The 21,688-nt window shown below is 41.9% G+C and overlaps 1 protein-coding gene across 2 annotated transcripts in view; it reads right to left on the bottom strand.

The window, feature by feature from the left end:
- Positions 1-5,048: 5,048 nt before the first annotated feature.
- The window catches only part of LOC139685933 (gastrula zinc finger protein XlCGF57.1-like), a 28,802-nt gene continuing 12,162 nt past the window's right edge, over positions 5,049-21,688 (bottom strand). The window contains exons 5-6 of one of the 2 annotated variants that reach the window (XM_071583069.1): positions 17,222-17,458; positions 5,049-6,890 (exon numbers count right to left, since the gene is read on the bottom strand). In XM_071583069.1, coding sequence (XP_071439170.1) covers positions 5,796-6,890; positions 17,222-17,458 — 1,332 coding nt within the window. In that variant the 3' untranslated portion in view covers positions 5,049-5,795. Of the gene's footprint in view, positions 6,891-11,214; positions 11,481-17,221; positions 17,459-21,688 lie in introns of those variants that run through there. The other variant, XM_071583070.1, reaches the window with a different exon arrangement.

A 21,688-nucleotide genomic window follows, 5' to 3' on the forward strand; every position in this document is an offset into this window, starting at 1 on the left:
TGCATTTGATTTGGTAGATTCCTCCAGAGATGCCTTTTGGGAGGCGGTCTTTTGCATTGACGAGGAAATTGGCCATTTTGGTTACGCATTTGAACCTGGCCGAGACGTTGTGTTTCCAGAGGGCCCTCGCAATTTTTTCTGTTGTTCCGGCGACGTACGGCAGAATAGCGTGTGCCCTCGCCTTTTCCTTAGGGCTAGTCTCTTCGGTCCTCTCCAGGGCCATCCGCTTCCCTTCCTCCACCCTGTGCATTATCTTCAGAATGTTGTCACGCCGGAAGCCATTCATCTGGAACGTTTTCAGTGGATGTTGTTTTTCTTTTCCAATGGAGGCAGCGTCAGAGAGAGAACATGCTCGGTGGAGTAAGGTTTTAATTACTCCGGCTTTTTGTTGAGGGTGGTGATGGGAGTCTGCATGGAGATATTGGTCCGTATGGGTTTTTTTCCGAAAAACGGAGTGTCCCAAAGACCCATTTTCTTTTTTCTCGACCAGGACATCCAGAAAGGGCAGCCGGTTGTCCGTTTTCATCTCCATGGTGAATTTAATAGCACCATTTTGTGCGTTGAGGTGTTGCAGGAACTTCTGGAGTTTTTCTTTTCCGTGGGGCCATATCACAAATGTGTCGTCCACATATCTCACAAAGAGTTTGGGTTTTTTGTGGAAGGATTGCAAGGCTTTTCGTTCAAAAGCTTCCATGAAAAGATCGGCGATCACCGGTGAGAGTGGGGACCCCATTGCAGTGCCATTTGTTTGCCTGTAGAATTTCCCATTCCAATTTCCATTAAATTCAGATTTTTCAGATGACGTAAATGTAAGCCATCATTATTAACTACAATGTTTTATTATAAAGTAAAAAAAACTGCATATGGATATCTAAACATATAACTTAATAATGTCTTTTTCTCCTAAGATGATACATTTTCTTAAATTACCCTTCGCACTTCTCACTAAGTAACCCTGGAATCCCCACCGCACTAAGAGGGTTAAAGTCAATGGTTTTTATTTAATTTCCCTGCACTTCCAACATTCATTTATAATGTCAGAGATGGATGTTGATTTAACTATCTGATCTACGAATAGCATCGCCACAGCCTTTAAATGACAATGAATATCAGTAGAGGAGTCTCTTAATCAGTTGTAAAATTTTCAATAGCTGCACTCTGTACCTTGTCATTTTGACAGCACTAGAACAAGTCTCCACGCCTCCACTTCTTAAGATACTAGACAGCATGAATGTATCAGTAATTATTTCATTACTTTGTTTTATAAAATGAATTTCCTTTAATGTTATCAACATTTTTCTCCTTGTCAACTTACAGGGTTCTCAGGCTTAATTGTTGTTGTAGCATCCCTTTACCCTCAATGGAGTACTCATTGCAGTGGATCTGTGAATGGCTTTGTCATACTTGATAAAGTGTACTAATTTTGACTCATGTAATGTAAATGAGTTTGTTATTCATGACTACAAGTGTGCATTGGTGTCAAATATGATTTCTACATATGTTTCTGCCGTGGATAGTTGCAGTAGTATTAGTATTTTAAGGGAGGCGACCTGCAGCTGAGGTCATTTGTGCCATTAGGGATGGAGAGGAAAGGATGAAGGGTGGAGACAGAAACCTGGCATTGGCATTAGCATACTCTGTTAACGAAAGGCACCAAGGGGTCCGCAGCTTAACGTCCCATCCGACGGACATCGTAGAAAAGGTGCAAAGGAAGGCATCCCGATATGTACTGGGGAAGCATAGGAGGATGGAGTGTGTGTCTGACATGCTAGACACGCTGGGCTGGGAACCTCTAGAATCTAGAAGAAAAGTAAGCAGACTTTGTGGAATGTTCCGAATTCTGAAGGGGGAGAAAGCTTGGGCAGATCTTAGGAAAGAGGCGGGGAACCCAAATTTTATAGGCAGAAAAGATCACAGATTTAAGATAAAATGCCGGGCACAGAGAACAAATAAAAAAAAATTTTCTTTTCTAAATAGAACAATTGTTGAGTGGAACACCTTACCTGCAAAAATATTCGAGCCCTTTCCTTATACAGAGTGTATACTTTTAAGAAAAGATGTAAGGGATATATGTAATAATTTGATTGATGTGTTGTGTATTGTATTATATGTAATAGCTTAATTTTATTTTTAATTTATCTTTTTTTTTTCTTGCTGATTAATGGTTGTAAATGGGGGATGGGGATTCACTTGTTTTGTTAAAGAGATTTGTGTTTTGAAGTCTGGTTTTATGTACTATCTTTCGCAATTATTTGGGACTTGTGTCTCACCTGACAATGTCTAGCAGCGCATGTGTATTTTTAATAATAATAATAATAAAGTGCCCTCCACAAAGCACCTCAAGTAGGGATCGAAATACTACTGAAAAATATTCAACTCTGCCGGGATTTGAACCCGAGCCCTCTGGGTGGGAAGCCAGTACGTTAGCCAGTGCACCATTCCCAAACCTTGGAGTTGCATCACAATAAAATCACACAAAAAACTGAGGTATCCATCCTTTGCGCCCTAACATTACATTTCTCTGTGATAGAACTCATATTTGGTTTATATTCCGGGTTCCTTCCCTGACCTGGTTTTGGTCCAACATGAGTATTTCACCTCCTCCGTACCAGCCATTTCTGGGAGGCTTCCCACAATCTCCCACCTTGGGAGGTGCTCGGTAGGGGACCAGGAACCACCCCAAGTGTTAGTGTGTGTGTAAGTGTTAGTTTGTATAAGCGTTAGTGTGTGTAAGACTCTCAATTCTCGGGATATCACCCCGTAGGTTGTTTTTCTGACAACAGTTTCGCCCAGTGTTTCAACTAGCGTCTTCAGGTCGAAATGTGAGTCAGCGCCATGAGTAACCTTTTGCCATTTACGACTCAATTCTTCATAATTGTACTTTGAAACAGTGCAGACTAATGTTGTTACATAATTATGAACTGCCGCAATGCAAGTGAGGGAGGAAATTAGAGTAAGTAGTCATTATGTAACCCGTAAAAATGTAAGTAACTTGTGTAACTGGTATTTTGAATGGATTTGGGAAATAAATTAAAACACATATAATAATGGAAATTTCATGTTTATTATTTTTCACAAAAATAACAAAAACTGTTGAGAAGAAATGAATTACCCAGTCTTCATATCCTGTGCATTTTCATACATACACACACACACACACACATATAAATGTATACTACCTTGATCAAAAATTTCCCGGAATTTATTCAGAAAATTAAAAATACAAGTTTATTCATCTAAATATATATTGTCCCCTTCAAAGTAATCCCCATCGACTGCAACACACTTATGCCAGCGCTTGATCCAATCCTCGAAACATTTTTTATATTCGGTTTTCGGTATGTCCATCAGTGCTTCCTGCGATTTTTCCATTACTTCCTCTCGGCTGCTAAAACGCGTTCCCCGTAATGGTTTTTTAACTCGATTGAACAGAAAGAAGTCACAGGGAGCCAAATCAGGTGAATTCGGTGGCTGTTGGATGGTATTTGTTGCATTTTTCGTCAAAAAATTACGAATAATGATAGCACTGTGCGACGGTGCGTTATCATGGTGCAAAATCCACGAGTTTTCTGCCCACATTTCTGGTCTCTTTCGGCGAATTGCTTCACGCAAACGTCTCATAACGCCCAAATAATACTCTTTGTTTACTGTCTGGCCTTCTGGCAAAAATTCATGATGCACTACACCGTTGTAATCCATGAAAACCGTCAGCATTGCCTTCTTTTTTGACTGAAAACGACGTGGTTTTTTTGGTCTCGGCTCATTTGGTGAACGCCATTCACTTGCCTGATGTCTGGATTGCGTGTCGTACTCATAAACCCACGTCTCGTCTCCAGTAATGATCCTTTTGATGAATGTGGGATCGGATTCAGCCTCGCAAATCATGTCTTTTGCGACGTCAACACGGTCTCTTTTTTGCATGAAATTGAGGTCTTTTGCTGCTACACGACGGAAACCCAAATCATTAACCACAATGTCTTGGGCGGATCCATAGGCAATGTTCAAGTCCTCCGCTATTTCTCTGATGGTTAATTTGCGGTTATTGACCAACATTTCTTTTACTTTATCAATTTTTTCACCGACTTTCGATGTCGATGGTCTGCCACTGCGTTCATCATCTTCGATTGACTCACGACCACTTCTGAACCGCTCGTGCCACTGGTAAACGACCGTTTTTTTTAGAGAATCGTTGCCGAAACACTTTTCCAACATTTCCAACGTCCGTGCGCCACTAAATCCGTTTTTTACGCAAAATTTAATACAAGTTCGTTGTTGCAAATTTAAATCCATTTCTGCAATTGTAAAAAATCGCCAACACACACAGAGATAGATGTACTCTTGGCTACGTAACTTTTGCAAATGTCAAGTTATGACACTAAGATTTAAAGGGAATATCAACAACAGATGTACCAATTTAACAAAAAAAACAGAACTCAAATCGGAACGATGGGAGCGCCACACGGTGGTTATTCCGGGAACTTTTTGATCAAGGTAGTATATACAAAAATTTATGCATATATTTTTAAATGAACATATATATATATATATGTATGTATTTGGTTATATATATGTATATACATATATATATATGTATGTATATGTGTATATATATATATATATATATATATATATATATATATATATATATATATATATATATATATATATATATATATATATATATATATATAGAAACATTAACACAGTAATCAACCCGAAGGTCAGTTTGGTAGGTGATGGTAGAGTTCACCCAGTACTAAGCCTGATGGCATATGAAATTCACACATCAGGATAGGGGGGCCAGTTCCTTAATACACTGTGCTGGTTATGGCTTCCCAGGAAGACCTGGTACCCGAAAAATCACATAGCTTGGGTGTAGCTGCAGGTGCCCAGAGTGCCTTGCCTGGGAATTGAACCCGGGACCCTCCGGTCAGTAGTCAAACGCTCTTCCCACTGGACTACTGCCACTCACATATATAATATATATTTTTATGTATATATATATATATATATATATATAACTATCTTTAAATCACAATGCTCTTTGGCCATTCACAAATATAAAAAAATATTGATAAAGATATTCAAAACATAAAGGAATCTCACAGATGTATTTTTGATGTTTCGATGGCACAACCATGGTCAACAGAAAGATGTTCTCAGGGGAAGAGTGGAGAGGACATGTCTTGGGGAAGGGTGAGGGAGGAAGAGCTGTCATCGAAGGATTGGTTGTGAGTAGAAGTGTGAGTAGGGATGGGATAATTAAGGTGGGAGGGGATATGTAGGTGGCTATTGGATTCATTCAGAGGGCTTGGTTCAGCCCAGGAGTTTTAAATAACTGCAGGAACCAGATATCTAGCCATCTCTATGCTATTTACAGATTTGGGAAGGGTTTCAATCACCAAAACAGAAAAGCTGTCATTGAAGGATTGGTTGTGAGTAGAAGTGTGAGTAGGAATGGGATAATTAAGGTGGGAGAGGATATGTAGGTGTCTATTGGATTCATTCAGTGGGCTTGGTTGAGCCCAGGAGGTTTAAATGACTGCAGGAACCAGACGTCCAGCAATCTCTATGCTATTATTTACAGATTTTGGAATAGTTTCAATCATCAAAAGAGAGAAGCTGTCATTGAAGGATTGGTTGTGAGTAGAAGTGTGAGTAGGGATGGGATAATTAAGGCAGGAGGGAGATTTGCTTGTTGAGTTGAGTTGAGGGAGGATTGAGGGGATAGGATTTGACGACAATAAGCTTTGATCCATCAATATGAGGACTGTCTGTATATTTTAAAACATTGGTCAAGCTTTGATAGTCCTTTGCGGACTGTGGATTGCCATATGATTCCAGAGTGAACCTTTGTAATGGAAATCTTTCGAGCAAACGTTACAAACATGCCGTTTCTCCCTACCATGAGTGCTGATATGATCCATTAGGGAGCTTTTGAACCGAAATGATTTTGAACACACCTCACAGATGTACGGTTTCTCATCAGAGTGGATTAACATGTGAGCTTTCAGATTACCCTTGCGGGAGAATTTCTTCTGACAGAACCGACACGAGTGACATTTGCTATCGCCGTGTGAAAGCACATGGGCTCGGAGAATATCTTCTCTTTTGAAAGACTTCCCACACTCGCCACAGGCATGGGGACGCTCTTCCGAGTGTCCCAACGTATGCCGTTTCAGTAGATTTCGTGTGAAAAACCTTTTCGGGCAAACCGGACACTTAAACTCTTTTCCTTTCAAATGTGTGGACATGTGAACATAAAGATGACACTTCACGACGTACGTCTTGGGGCAAAGTTGGCAGGCATACGGACGAACCGAGGAATGCGTCCTCATATGACTTTTGAGGTAATCGGGTCGTTTGAACCTCTTAGCACAGACACCGCACATGAAAGGTTTGTCCACGTCGTGAAGCAACGAGTGCTCCTTCAAGTGAGATTTCTCGCTGAAGGTTTTCGAACACACATCACAAATGTACGGTCTATTCCCTTCATGAACTGAACGAATGTGCCGTCTCAAGTGTGCCAAACGTGAGAATTCCTTCCGGCAGTGATGGCACACAAACGGTTTGACCCCCTTGTGGGAACAAGAGTGACATACCAATCTCTTCTTTGAACCAAATGCCATGCTGCACGATTCGCATGGGTAGTTCCGCTGGCTGCCGTGCATTGCATTGATATGCCTGCTGAGACAAGCCTTTCGTACGAATACCTTATCGCACGCATCGCACACATGAAGATTAGCAGCATATGTCTTTGCATGAGCCTTGTAACCATCCAACTTGGAGAAAACCTCTTCCCAAACCTTACACCTGAACCTCCCGCTTTCTTGATCAAACTCACCTCCATTCCCAACATCCACAACACCACCTACGACCGACCACACAACCTGTAATGAAAAGAATTTGTTTGAAGGATCTCAGGTTTTCTCAGCGTATGGTATTCAAGAAATTCTCTCGGGTTTCCCACCGGGTCAGGTTGCAGTACACCGACGTTTCGAAGTTTGACTCTGCCATCGTCTTCAGGGTGAAGTTCAGAGCATAAAAAAGACCTGGTATTTATACAGGGTTCGTCCGGAAAATAAGTGTACTGACTCCTGGGCTGGGCGCACCGCTCCAGGTGCGCCCAGTACCGCTCTGACGGGCTGCGATTGGAGGGGGGTATGTTGGCAAGCGACGCTGAAAAAGGCAGTCGGCTCTGAGCTGTGGTGTAGTGAGGAGCTCTGTTAACGCGAACCTCCACGCTTCGACCCACGTCACAGAACGCGATGCCGAAGCAGCGTTATTCCATCAAATTTGTGGTAAAGCTTGGGAAATCGTCTACCGAAACTGTCGGTATGATTAACCAGGCTTACGGGGAGTCAGCCATGTCCAGAAACATGATCTTTTGGTGGCAGAAGATGTTCGTGGAGGGCAGAGAAGAGGTCGACGACGAGTCTTCGAGAGGTTCCCGATGATGCCTTCGCGGGAGCGTTCCAGGAATGGGAACGCCGCTGGAACAAGTGTATCGACTCACAAGGGTCCTATTTTGAGGAATATTAGCTTAAGATATGTAAAAGTGTAATAAATTTTTTTCCTGAGCTCAGTACACTTATTTTCCAGACGAACCCTGTACACTCCACCAAGGCTCAGGTGTGCCCGGATTGGTCGGAAGCATTAGTGTGATCCGCTACGGCCAATCGGGTGCGTTGCCGTGCATTCTTTATTTTATTTAGCACTGGCTTCCAAGTGTTACTGATTTGGAAGCCGTTGTCTCTGTTGAAAGTATTGGTGTCTAGTCTGATTTCAAAGGCTTCTTTCACCACGCGATCCCAGTAGCTGTTGGCATGGTATAGCCTCTTTGTGCTGGTAAAGTTAATTCTACGGTCGTTATTGAGGCAATGTTTGGTGACCGCAGATTTTGCTGGGTATATTAATCTGATACACCTCTCGTGTTCCTTCAGGTGTGCTTCTACGGTGCGGCTGGTCTTCCCAATGTATACTTGGCCCCACTTGCAAGGAATCCGGTACACTCCTGAAGAATTGAACACCAGTACTCATTCCATGGCATCTAGAATAAAAGCAAGCATTCACGACGGTAGAGACTTGAAGACAAGGTTGTTTTTCATTAACAGCATCACCAAGAGCAATCAATTCCTCCGGAATACTAAATTTTCTTGCAACACTTCATGATCATATTTTTGTATTGCAGACGGGGTTCCCATTTTCGACGGGAATCCTTTTACATGGTGGGAATTTTTCAATTAAAATGATAAATCAACAGAATTCACAACATCCATTCCTAGAATCAATTCACCCTGAAGACGATGGCAGAGTCAGCCTTCGAAACATTGGTGTACTGCAACCTGACCTGGTGGGAAACCCGAGAGAGAATTTCTTGAAGAATTTGTTTGTTTACCCAGTTTCTTGCACTTGAACACAAAAAGGAATTCATGAAATCAGTTAGGTTCGCTGATGACCAAGCTTTTGTTTGTCAGTCAGCCAATAGAGGGGTGGCAAGCATTGCTTAGTGAATTGGAAATTAAATGCGACAGGTATGGGATGAGAATCAATATATTAATAAAACAAAGGTTATGCGATTTTCTAGAAAGAAAAAGGATAAGCGTATCATTAGAATAGGAGGGCATTAAAACTAGAGCAGGTAGAACAGTTAGCGTATCTCGGTACTGTTATTTGGACCAACACGGTATCAAAGTAGTAGGGACGTAAGGAGAAGAATTGCTCTAGGCAAAGAGGCTTTCACAAAGAGGAGGGAGTTGATGAGAGGGACGTTTAGTAAGGATATTAAGAAAAGGCCTGTGAAAACTTTGATATAGAGCGTAGCTATGTACGGCACGGAAACGAGGTCACTTAAGCAAGAGGATAGACGTAGATTGGAGGCTTAATTGATGAAATGTGGGTGTGGAGAAGGATGGAGAAGGTGAAATGGACCAAAAGAAGGAAAACAAACGAGGAAGTACTTGGTATGGTAGGCGAAGAGAGAGGGGTTTGTTGGGAGATATTACTAAGGAGGAGGAGGCAGATAAGAGAATGGATGAAGGGTGTATTGATTGCCATCAAGACTGGGATGTTGAAGAAGACTAATATAGATGAGACAATGTTAATGGCAAACTAGGAAAGGGAAGGAACAGGATAGGGATGTCTTAGATAAGGGAGGAAGGAAGTACACAGAGATGAAGAGGAACTTGATGTAGAGTAGATTGCAGTATTGTGCTTTGTTAGGAGTCATAAAATATTTATTTGGTACAATGCAACAATTTCAGAGTGTAAAAATCATTTGCCTTGATTGGGATTCAAACCCAGATCCCTCAATATCCGGTCAAGTGCTTTAGCCACTTAAGCTATCTCTTTGGAAATTTGTCAAATAACACCTTATCACAATAAGTTAATGACAGGGACGTTGAGTAAGGATATTAAGAAAAGACTCGTAAAAACTTTGATATGGAGTGTAGTTATGTGTGGCTATGGGAACGTGGTCATTGAAGCAGGAGGATAGACGTAGACTGGAGGCTATTGTAGATATGTGGGTGTGGAGAAGAATGAACAAGGTGAAATGGACAGAGAAGAAAACAAAAGAGAAAGTATAGCTAAGTATGGATGAGGGGCAAGAAGAGAGGGGTTTGTTGGGAGATATTACTAAGGAGGAGGCAGATGAAAAGTGGATGAAGGGGGTATTGACCGGCAATAGTGGGATGTTAAAGACTGTAATACAGGGTTGCACCCAAAAGTGGTAGGACTGTTTTTCTCTAGCGCAGTGGAGGGGCGTCTGCCTGGCAGGGTTAGGTGGAGGGGCTCTTAGCAACAGACCGACACCAACCTCAGTTGCCTGTGGGCTGTTGTTGAGTGAGGACACCGTTTATAGTCAAGCAAGTTTTTTGTCCACGTCAAAAAACAAAATGAATCTGAATTTAGAGCAACGGTATTCCGTGAAGTTTTGTGCAAAACTCGGGAAGACGGCAACTGAGACCCTCGATATGATCAAGCAGGCTTATGAGGACACTGCCTTAAGCCGTTCCACAGTATTTGAGTGGCACAAGTTGTTTAAAGAGGGTAGGGAGCTCGTTGAAGACGACCATCGCTCCGGACGGCCGTCGACGGCAAGAACCGACAGAGTGAGGACACTGCTGAACACAGACTGACGCTTCACCAGTGAAGAAATTGCAGACCAGTTGGGTCTGTCTGCATCCAATGCCCAACGCATTATTTCACAGGATTTGGCCATGCGCAAGGTGAGCGCCAAGATGGTGTCAAAAATTCTGCCATGGCGAGCTCGTCGTCAGCCAGCTCCTGGCCAAATACGGCATTGCCACGTTGCTGCACCCACCCTATTCTCCCGATCTGGCATCACTGGACTTCTTCTTCTTCCCTCTGATGAAAAGACAGCTCAAGGGACGATGTTTCAACTCGATAAAGGCCGTTCAAGAGGCTTCGACGAGGGTCATCAACAGCATCCCCAAAGAAAATTTCCAGCGGGCGTACGGGGAATGGGAGCAACGTTATACCAAGTGTGTAGCAGCTCAAGGAGCATACTTTGAAGATTATTAAGTCGATGTAAGTATATTGTCAATAAAATTCTTGTAAAAAAATCAGTCCTACCACTTTGGGGTGCGACCCTGTAGATGGGAGAATGTTAATGACAGATGAGGAAAGGGAAGAAACAGGATATGGATGTCTTAGATAAGGGATGAAGGGAGGAAGGAAGTACTCAGAGATGAAGAGGGACCTGATCTAGAGTAGGAAACTGGATTTTGTGTTTTGTTAGGAGTCACAAAATATTTATTTAATGGCTGTGTCCATCCAAAACCTACAATAACTGGTATATTATAATTAGTGATAAGGAAAAACTAGTGAATGGTAGAGAAAATAAGCATCCCAAGCAGAAGTCTAAGCAGAACTTCCCCGTATGCAAACAGTTCAACATCAAAGCAAAGCTAAGATTCATAATTAATGAAAAGTATTACCCTTCAAGTCAGTATTGGAATTTAAATGCCTTTCTTGTGGTATTTCATTTTTTTTAAAATCTCCAAATGCAGCATTGCTGAAAATAATTTAAATCTTTTGAAATATACATTCTAAAATTAAAAAAAAAAAAATAAACCATTCGTTCAAATAACTTATTCTATTTATTAAAAATTTTACTTACATAATATTTCATAAATTAAAATTCTTCTTTCATAAATTAAAATTCTTCTTTTCTCGAAGTTTCGACATCATTGCCCTCAAAAGTACTGTTCCGTGTGATATATTTTGAAACAATCCTCTAAACATAGTCCCGTGTTGCAGTCTGGGCACCAGTACACGGTATCCCTCCTTTTACCTCGTGCCGAGCAAACCTGACATCTCCTTTGAGGCCTCGACTTCTTCCCCGTCTGTCGTATCCTTTCAATGAAGTGCCTCTCGACCAAACGTCGTTGCGATGGATCAATTGCCTGTCTCTTCGCACCGGAGGGGTTTTTGGGATTTCCTCGCCTCTCAAGCAACTGTTAAATTAGGCAAAGACGAAAGCTTGGGTGAGCTCCCTTATTCTCACAGCTATTCAGAGACAGAATACTACCTTGATCAAAAAGTTCCCGGAATAACCACCGTGTGGCGCTCCCATCGTTCCGATTTGAGTTCTGTTTTTTTTGTTAAATTGGTACATCTGTTGTTGATATTCCCTTTAAATCTTAGTGTCATAACTTGACATTTGCAAAAGTTACGTAGCCAAGAGTACATCTATCTCTGTGTGTGTTGGCGATTTTTTACAATTGCAGAAATGGATTTAAATTTGCAACAACTAACTTGTATTAAATTTTGCGTAAAAAACGGATTTAGTGGCGCACGGACGTTGGAAATGTTGGAAAAGTGTTTCGGCAACGATTCTCTAAAAAAAAACGGTCGTTTGCCAGTGGCACGAGCGGTTCAGAAGTGGTCGTGAGTCAATCGAAGATGATGAACGCAGTGGCAGACCATCGACATCGAAAGTCGGTGAAAAAATTGATAAAGTAAAAGAAATGTTGGTCAATAACCACAAATTAACCATCAGAGAAATAGCGGAGGACTTGAACATTGCCTATGGATCCGCCCAAGACATTGTGGTTAATGATTTGGGTTTCCGTCGTGTAGCAGCAAAGTTGGTGCCAAAAGACCTCAATTTCATGCAAAAAAGAGACCGTGTTGACGTCGCAAAAGACATGATTTGCGAGGCTGAATCCGATCCCACATTCATCAACAGGATCATTACTGGAGATGAGACGTGGGTTTATGAGTACGACACGCAATCCAGACATCAGGCAAGTGAATGGCGTTCACCAAATGAGCCGAGACCAAAAAAACCACGTCGTTTTCAGTCAAAAAAGAAGGCAATGCTGACGGTTTTCATGGATTACAACGGTGTAGTGCATCATGAATTTTTGCCAGAAGGCCAGACAGTAAACAAAGAGTATTATTTGGGCGTTATGAGACGTTTGCGTGAAGCAATTCGCCGAAAGAGACCAGAAATGTGGGCAGAAAACTCGTGGATTTTGCACCATGATAACGCACCGTCGCACAGTGCTATCATTATTCGTAATTTTTTGACGAAAAATGCAACAAATACCATCCAACAGCCACCGAATTCACCTGATTTGGCTCCCTGTGACTTCTTTCTGTTCAATCGAGTTAAAAAACCATTACGGGGAACGCATTTTAGCAGCCGAGAGGAAGTAATGGAAAAATCGCAGGAAGCACTGATGGGCATACCGAAAACCGACCGTAACTTTTGCAAATGTCAAGTTATGACACTAAGATTTAAAGGGAATATCAACAACAGATGTACCAATTTAACAAAAAAAACAGAACTCAAATCGGAACGATGGGAGCGCCACACGGTGGTTATTCCGGGAACTTTTTGATCAAGGTAGTATTACTAATGTGCGCCATGAACGGAAACATAATTTAATGTAAAATCCCTTATTTCTCTCTCTCTGGTTCTATCAAGCAAGGCTCAAGCTCTCATTCTTTCAAATCTACTCCTCCCACAGCAAAATTATACACTACACACTTGGTACTCTCGGCAGTTAAAACTGGACAATTGAAACCTTTGATTACAAATACAAATGAATTTTTTCGTTTAATACAAATGAAATTGAAAATCCTTTTTACTTTTATTTATTTATTATATTTAGCCTTAGTCCGAAAACAGCACTTTTTGGCCTTTACATAGGAATATTAACAGTGATTAGAATGGAGACGAGTACAAACACCCAAGCCCTAGGTAGAGGAAAACCCACCGAGGCGGGAATCGAACCCGCGACCCATGGATTGGCAGACGAGGACGTTATCCCACCACCACCGAGGCCGGCACTACTTTACAAGTAGTGGTAATATCAGTTAATAGAGTAACATTACTCCAATTTAATTACTCCTCTTTCAGCTGTGCAATGACCACCTCCAGTCTTGTTCATCAATCCTGAATTGATCGCAAAAACTCTTTAAAACAGTGCTGTCAATATATTCGCGAATCCTGCTATGATAGCTGTGTGTAAAGATGCGATATTAGGGTGCCTCAACTTATTTTAATGGGTAACTCTTTCGACTACACATTCAAACAATTTGTAATAGTCGAGTATAGGGTTTAAGTCCAGGCTAGTAGTATTCGGGGAGAGGGCAGAACTCCTATTGACACCAACATGTCAATAATGCTATCTCTGAGAGCTAGTTATGGACTAAATCTCTAGACTAAAGACTACAGGGTCGCACCCAAAAGTGGTACGACTTATTTTCTCTGGCGCGAATGGAGCAGTGGAGTGGGGTCTGCCTGCCAGGGTAAGGTGGAGAAGGCTCTTAGCAACAGACCGACACTAACCTCAGTCGCCTGCGGGCTGTTGTTGAGTGAGGACACCGTTTTTAGTGAAGCAAGTTTTTTGTCCGCGTCGAAAAAAAAAATGAATCTGAATTTAGAGCAACATTATTCCGTGAAGTTTTGTGCGAAACTCGAGAAGAAGGCAACTGAGACCCTCGATGTGATCAAGCAGGCTTATGGGGACACTGCCTTAAGCCGTTCCACAGTATTTGAGTGGCACAAGTTGTTTAAAGAGGGTAGGGAGCTCATTGAAGACGACCATCGCTCCGGACGGCAAGAACCGACACGAATGTGGACAGAGTGAGGACACTGCTGAACACAGACCGATGCTTAACTAGTGAAGAAATTGCAGACCAGTTGGGTCGGTCTGCATCCAACGTCCAACGCATTATTTCACAGGATTTGGCCATGCGCCACTGCTGGGTGCTTCATCATGACAACGCGTCGTGCCATGGCGCGCTCATTGTCAGATAGCTCCTGGCCAAATACGGCATTGCCACATTGCCGCACCCGCCCTATTCTCCTGATCTGGCACCACTGGACTTCTTCTTCTTCCCCCTGATGAAAAGACAGCTCAATGGACGACGCTTTGACTCGATGAAGGCCGTTCAAGAGGCTTTGACGAGGGTCATCAACGGCATCCCCAAAGAAAATTTCCAGCGGGCGTACGGGGAATGGGAGCAACATTATACGAGGGTCATCCGGAAAGTAGTACCCGTTCGTGAAATAAAGACACAAAAGTAAATATTAACAAACATAAAAAATTTTATTTGAAAGAGGATACTTTAAACTACTTCTCAACATAATCTCCAAGCAAATTAAGGCATTTGTCATAACGTGTGACAAGTTTCTGTATTCCTGCTGCATAGTCCTTCGCCGCCAGCTCATTGAGATACGCGAGGGACCCATCTTGCACAAATTTTTGCATAATGCAGATGGTGTTTAACAATTTCATGAACAATTGTTCGAGAAACATTGGGAAAATGCTCACAGATGTCATCAATTGTGACGCGCCGATCGTTCCTCACAAATTCGTCAACTGAGCTCACCAGTTGGTCTGTAATGACAGACGGTCTCTCCGAACGCTCATCGTCGTGTGTGTTCCCCCTCCCCATGTTGAAGTTGCGACACCACCGCCGAACAGACGACTTGTCCATTACATTGTCTCCATACACCTCCTTTAATTGGCGATGAATATCACATGGGCGAACGTTTCTTGCATTGAGGAATTTAATCACTGCCCTCACTTCACAACTGGCGGCGTTCTCAATTTTTTTAAACATTGTAAACAATCACAGAAACAACACAGGCAATGCTAGCGTCACGCAACTTGGCTCAGAGAAGGCAGACAAGCCACTGAAGCTATCTGACCTCGTCCAGCGGCTACTCGCGTCGTCAGCACTTCATGCGGCACGAACGGGTACTACTTTCCGGATGACCCTCGTACTAAGTGTGTAGCAGCTCAAGGAGCATACTTTGAAGATTATTAAGTCGATGTGAGTATATCGTCAATAAATTTCTTGTAAAAAAATCAGTCCTACCACTTTTGGGTGCGACCCTGTAAATGATCCATATGAGCTGGTGCACCATTCTCTTTGAAATCGACATATTATCTCCCCGAGGCCAACAGTTAAACGCACAAGGTGTGCGGCAACACAGTTTTTTGGCGTTTCAAAGCCAAAAACTAAAGAATACTGTACATATCAACGAAAGTGGAAAATACTTATCACATCATTAAGAAGTAAAAAGAACGCCATGCACTTGAATACATTAGTGTATATATACAGGGTACAACACTTCCATCAGGACAAATTTAAATTTGAATTCCCTGCCATATCGCAGTTTCACCAAAGGTTGCGATTGGCACTTTTGAAAAACTATAGGCATCCAGTAAACAGTCATAATAAGCTTCAAAATGGATGAGAGATGTCTACCTACAAGTGCCGAGTACAATCGAAAGAGCCTCCATTCATTCATATAAGTATTATTGCACTGGGTGTGATGGTATTTGGAATAATAGTTCAATTATTCTTCTGGTGATATCCCACAGATCAACTGTTTGTATAATACACGGTCACACCCAAAAGTGGTAGGACTTATTTTTTTACAAGAATTTCATTGACGATATACTTACATCAACTTAATAATCTTCAAAGTATGCTCCTTGAGCTGCTACACACTTAGTATAACGTTGCTCCCATTCCCCGTACGCCCGCTGGGAATTGTCTTTGGGGATGCCATTGATGACCCTCGTCGAAGCCTCTTGAACGGCCTTTATCGAGTCAAAACGTCGTCCCTTGAGCTGTCTTTTCATCAGGGGGAAGAAGAAGAAGTCCGGTGGTGCCAGATCGGGAGAATAGGGCGGGTGCGGCAACGTGGCAACGCCGCATTTGGCCAGGAGCTGTCTGACGAGCGCGCCATGGCTCTCATTTTTGGCACCATCTTGGCACACACCTTGCACATGACCAAATCCTGTGAAATATACGTTGGACGTTGGATGCAGACAGACCCAACTGGTCTGCAATTTCTTCTGGACTGGTTAAGCGTCGGTCTGTGTTCAGCAGTGTCCTCACTCTGTCCACATTCGTGTCGATTCTTGCCGTCCGGAGCTATGGTCGTCTTCAACGAGCTCCCTACCCTCTTTAAACAACTTGTGTCACTCAAATACTGTGGAACGGCTTAAGGCAGTGTCCCCATAAGCCTGCTTGATCATATCAAGGGTCTCAGTTGCCATCTTCCCGAGTTTCGCACAAAACTTCACGGAATAACGTTGCTCTAAATTCAGATTCATTTTGTTTTTCGATGCGATCAAAAAACTTGCTTCACTAAAAACGGTGTCCTCACTCAACGACAGCCCGCAGACGACTGAGGTTGGTGTCGGTCTGTTGCTAAGAGCCCCCTCCACCTTACCCTGCCAGGCAGACCCCCCTCAACCGCTCCGTTCGCGCCAGAGAAAATCAGTCCCAGCACTTTTGGGTGCGACCCTGTACTGGGTCTATAACTATTATGCTTCGGAGAAGTCTTCAGGGAAGGTTTTGCTTAAATCCACAAGGAAATCTCATTTGAATGAAACGTGTGATTGCCCAGATTCAAGTGCCCCACCAAAACGTTGCTAGGATAAACTTAGTAGCGTATTGACAATATTATGAAAGCAGCTAGGCCCGGAATCACTTAACGGAGCAAAGGTTAAATTACAGATTAAAGAAGCTCTTACATAAATTAGAAGGACGTCACCATTAGCAGTGGTGTCGAAAATGTATTACTACACCAATTGTACCAGGGTAGGAGAGATTGTGTTAGTAATATTAGAGATAATAAGCATAGAACAGATAGAATTAAAGTGTCATTGTTTAGATGAACCAAAGGGGATCATAATAACATTGTTTAACCTTTACTCACACTCGAAGTTCCCGGTAATGAAGAATTGTCGAGTATAGAGCTGGCTGACGCTTCCGCTGACCTCTCCTCTCTTTGCTGGTTTACATGATGAGGGAGAATTTCTCCATCAAGGCACAAGGGGTCATTCTCTTCCGATGAAAAGCCTTCACTTTTCAGAGCTAAACCAAGGTCCTTCTCCACATTCACAAACACTTCCAATCTATCACAACCGGGAGTGTCTTCTGCCAAAGCGAGAGCCTGTGAAGGAACAACACAAATCCATGTGTAAGGACCAATATTTATCAAACAATCTCTTTTGATATACATATTTATATACACGCATGTATACATATATATCCGGGCAAGGCACTCTGGGCACCTACAGCTGCACCCAAGCTTAAGTGATTTATCGGGTACCAGATCTTCCTGGGAAACCATAACCAGCACAGTGTATTAAGGAACTGGCCCCCCTACCCCGATGTGTGAGTTTTCACACGCTGTAAATAGGGCTTAGTGCTGGGTGAACTCTACCATCACCCACACCAAACCGACCTTCCAGGGTTGATTACTATTGTGTTTATATATATATATATATATATATATATATATATATATATACATTCAAACACGAAATCCCGCCAAACGGCGAATAAATACTCATATATACAGAAACAGATATAAGGAAAAGGGATAGGAACACATATAAAGGACGAACACAATAGAGGTGGGGAAGGCGGAATCGAACGGATCACAAGAGTAAAAATATTTCCTCAACCGGGACTCGAACACTGGATCTTTCCACTTGCCGGGCGGATGCTCTTATTCGATTCCGCCTTCCCCACCTCTATTGTGTTCGTCCTTTATATGTGTTCCTATCCCTTTTCCTTATATCTGTTTCTGTATATATGAGTATATATATATATATATATATATATATATATATATATATATATATATATATATAATGGACTAACACAATATAAGACAAATAGAATAGAAGAGCAACATTTACAAGGACACTCACACGGTAAAAGGTTCGAGCTTTCGGCCTTCTCAGAGGCCTTCTTCAAGAGAGACTGAAAATATGCTATTGCGGAGGAGAAGGGAAAGAGCTATGGGCGCAGAGGGGAGGTGTGGAGGGAATGCTGGGAGGGAAATTAAATATGGCGGTTTAGGGTGGGAATTTTAAAGGAACGGAAGGATAGTATGTAGGCGGATTCACGAGTTCTCACCTCTATGTTGGTGGCTGAATCAGGTAGGGATTCTAGGATGCTGAGGGAAAAACACTGGTCGAATGAAAGGTTGTGGGAATTGGCGTGTGAAGGGATAGGAAGAGAAGGGAGTGAGGCAGAATTACAGGAGTACCGGTGATTATTCATTCGGATGGATAAGGGGGTAATGCATTCGCCTATGTAAAAGGAAGTGCAATGTTTGCATAAATACATACATACATGTATATACAAATATGTATATATATAAACCATAAACACAGTAATCAACCCAGAGGTCGGTTTGGTATGGGTGCTGGTAGAGTTCACCTAGTACTAACCCCAATGCGGCGTGTGAATGTTCACACATCATGGTAGGGGGGCCAGTGCCTTTCCCTGGGCCGGTTATGGTTTCTCAGGAAGATCTGGTGCCAGAAAAATCACATAGTGTGGGTGGAGCTGCAGGTGCCCAGAGTGCCTTACCCGGGAATCGAACCCGGGACCCTCTGGTCAACAGTCCAACGCTCTACCCACTGGACTACCGCGACCCACATTATATATATATATATATACACATATATATATACACATATATACATACATATATACATATACATACATACATATATATATATATATATATATATATATATATGTATATATATATATATATATATGTATATGTGTATGTATATATGTATATGTATATATATATGTATATGTATATATATATATATGTATATATATATATGTATATATATATATGTATATATATATATATATATATATATATATATATATATATATATATATATATATATATACATACATATATATATATATATACCATAACCGGCATAGGGAAAGGAACTGACCTAGCTAATGTGTGAATTTCACACACCGTCATGTTTATATATATGTATATGTATATATATATATATATATATATATATATATATATATATATATATATATATATATATACCATAACCGGCATAGGGAAAGGAACTGACCTAGCTAATGTGTGAATTTCACACACCGTCATGTTTATGGTTTTTATTACATTTATTTATCAAGTTTTTTTAAGGTAATCTACCGGTTAAGGTAGGTTTTTGGATGGACACAACTACCAAACAAATATTTTATTTCTCCTAACAAAACACAATATCCATCATCCTACTCTATATCAGGTCCCTCTTCATCTCCGCGTACTTTCTTCCTCCCTTCATCCCGTCCAACATCCCTATCCTGTTCCTTCCCTTTCCTCTTTTGCCCAACATTCTACCCTCCATCACAGTCTTCAACATCCCACTGCCGGTCATCACCCCCTTCATCCACTTTTCCTGCCTCCATAGGATTTCTCCCAACAAACCCCTCTCTTCGCCCACCATACCAAGTACTTCCTCATTTGTTTTCTTCTCTGTCCATTTCACCTTCTCCATTCTTCTCCACACCCACATTTCAAAAGCCTCCAATCTACGTCTATCCTCCTGCTTCAATGACCACGTTTCCGCGCCGTACATAGCTACGCTCCATATCAAAGTTTTTACGAGTCTTTTCTTAACATCCTTACTCAAAGTCCCCGTCATCAACTCCCTCCTCCTTGTGAAAGCCTCTTTGCCTAGCGCAATTCTTCTCCTTACGTCCCTACTACTTTGACCGTGTTGGTCCAAAACACTACCGAGATACGTAAACTGTTCTACCTGCTCTAGTTTTTGCCCTCCTATTTTAATGTTAAGCTTGCCCTTTTTCTTTCTAGAAAATCGCATAACCTTTGTTTTCTTAATATTGATTCTCATCCCATACCTGTCGCACTGAATTTCCAATTCACTCAGCAATGCTTGCAGCCCCTTGGCTGACTGACAAACTAAAGCCTGGTCATCAGCAAACCTAACTGATTTTACGAATCCCCCGCCCACTTTCATTCCTACCTCGAGTTCTTCCCATGCCTCTTTGATCATTTCCTCTGCATACAGGTTGAACAGCAACGGTGATAATGGGCAACCCTGCCTTACACCCCTTCCTATCACTGCCCATCCTGACTCCCCGTTTCCCACCCGCACCTGAGCAGTCTGAGACATGTACAGGTTGCGGATTAGCCTCCTTTCCCTCCAATCTATTCCTATTTTCTGCAGAATACTCATTAGTTTTTCCCAATTCACTCTATCAAACGCTTTTTCGAAATCTACGAAACAGGCAAATACCTCCTGGTTGTGTTCTATATTCCTCTCGATTAATAATCTCATTACTGCAATGGCATCACGCGTACCTCTCCCCTTCCTAAACCCAAACTGATCATCCCCTAAGTAATCATTTGCCCTACTCTCTATCCTTTTGTTTATGATCCTGAGAACAACTTTAGCTGCGTGGGATATCAAACTAATTGTCCTGTAGTCCTCACATGACGTGGCCTTTACCTTTTTCGGAATCGGAACTAAAACTGCTCTCACAAAGTCTTCCGGCCAGATTCCCTCCTCATAAATGCTACGGATCAGCCCATATAGCCTCTTCCTCCCACATTTCCCTAAGCATTTTAAAAGTTCCACGGGAATGTTATCTACCCCCACGGCCTTATTTAGTTTCATCTCCCTTAATGCCCTTTCTATCTCATTGTCTAGTATGCCTGGACCTAAGCTGTCTTCCTCTACGTCATTTTCTTTTTCAATGTCTAACTTTGTAGGTCTGAGTTCTTTACTATACAGTTCTTCTATATACTCCTTCCATCTCTCTTGGATCTTTCCTGCGTCAACTATTACCTTACCCGCCTTATCTCTAACTGTTAGCATAGCTCTTCCTTTCTTACTTCCCGATAACGATTTAACTTTGCTGTACAGCGCACCGATTTCACCCTTCCTCTGCAGACTTTCCATATCATCGCACTGCGTCTTCCACCATGCGTCTTTTGCCTTATTTGTTGCCCGCCTCAATTTATTGTTCAATTCTTTGTACTTCATTTTGCCTAATTCTGTATTTATATTCTTCCATTTTCGCCGCTCATCCATCTTTGTAATCATCTCATCCGTGATCCATGGTTTCCTAGTCCTTTTAGCGTTAACGGTTCCAATAGTGTCTTTTGCGGCTTTAGACAACCCTTTCTTGATCATTTCCCATTTTTCTTCGATAGTACTAAGCCCCATGCCATCCTCCATGATTTCCTCTACCGCCTGTTTGTATTCCTTCCTTTTCAACCCATTTAATGCTTCTACATTCCATTTTCTAACTCGCCGCCCCTGCCTTATCTTTTTGAAACGTACGCTACATTTCATAACAACTAAATTGT

This window comes from Hetaerina americana, unplaced genomic scaffold (genome assembly GCF_022747635.1).
Source record: "Hetaerina americana unplaced genomic scaffold, ioHetAmer1.1.p SCAF_121, whole genome shotgun sequence".
Lineage (NCBI taxonomy): Eukaryota > Metazoa > Arthropoda > Insecta > Odonata > Calopterygidae > Hetaerina > Hetaerina americana.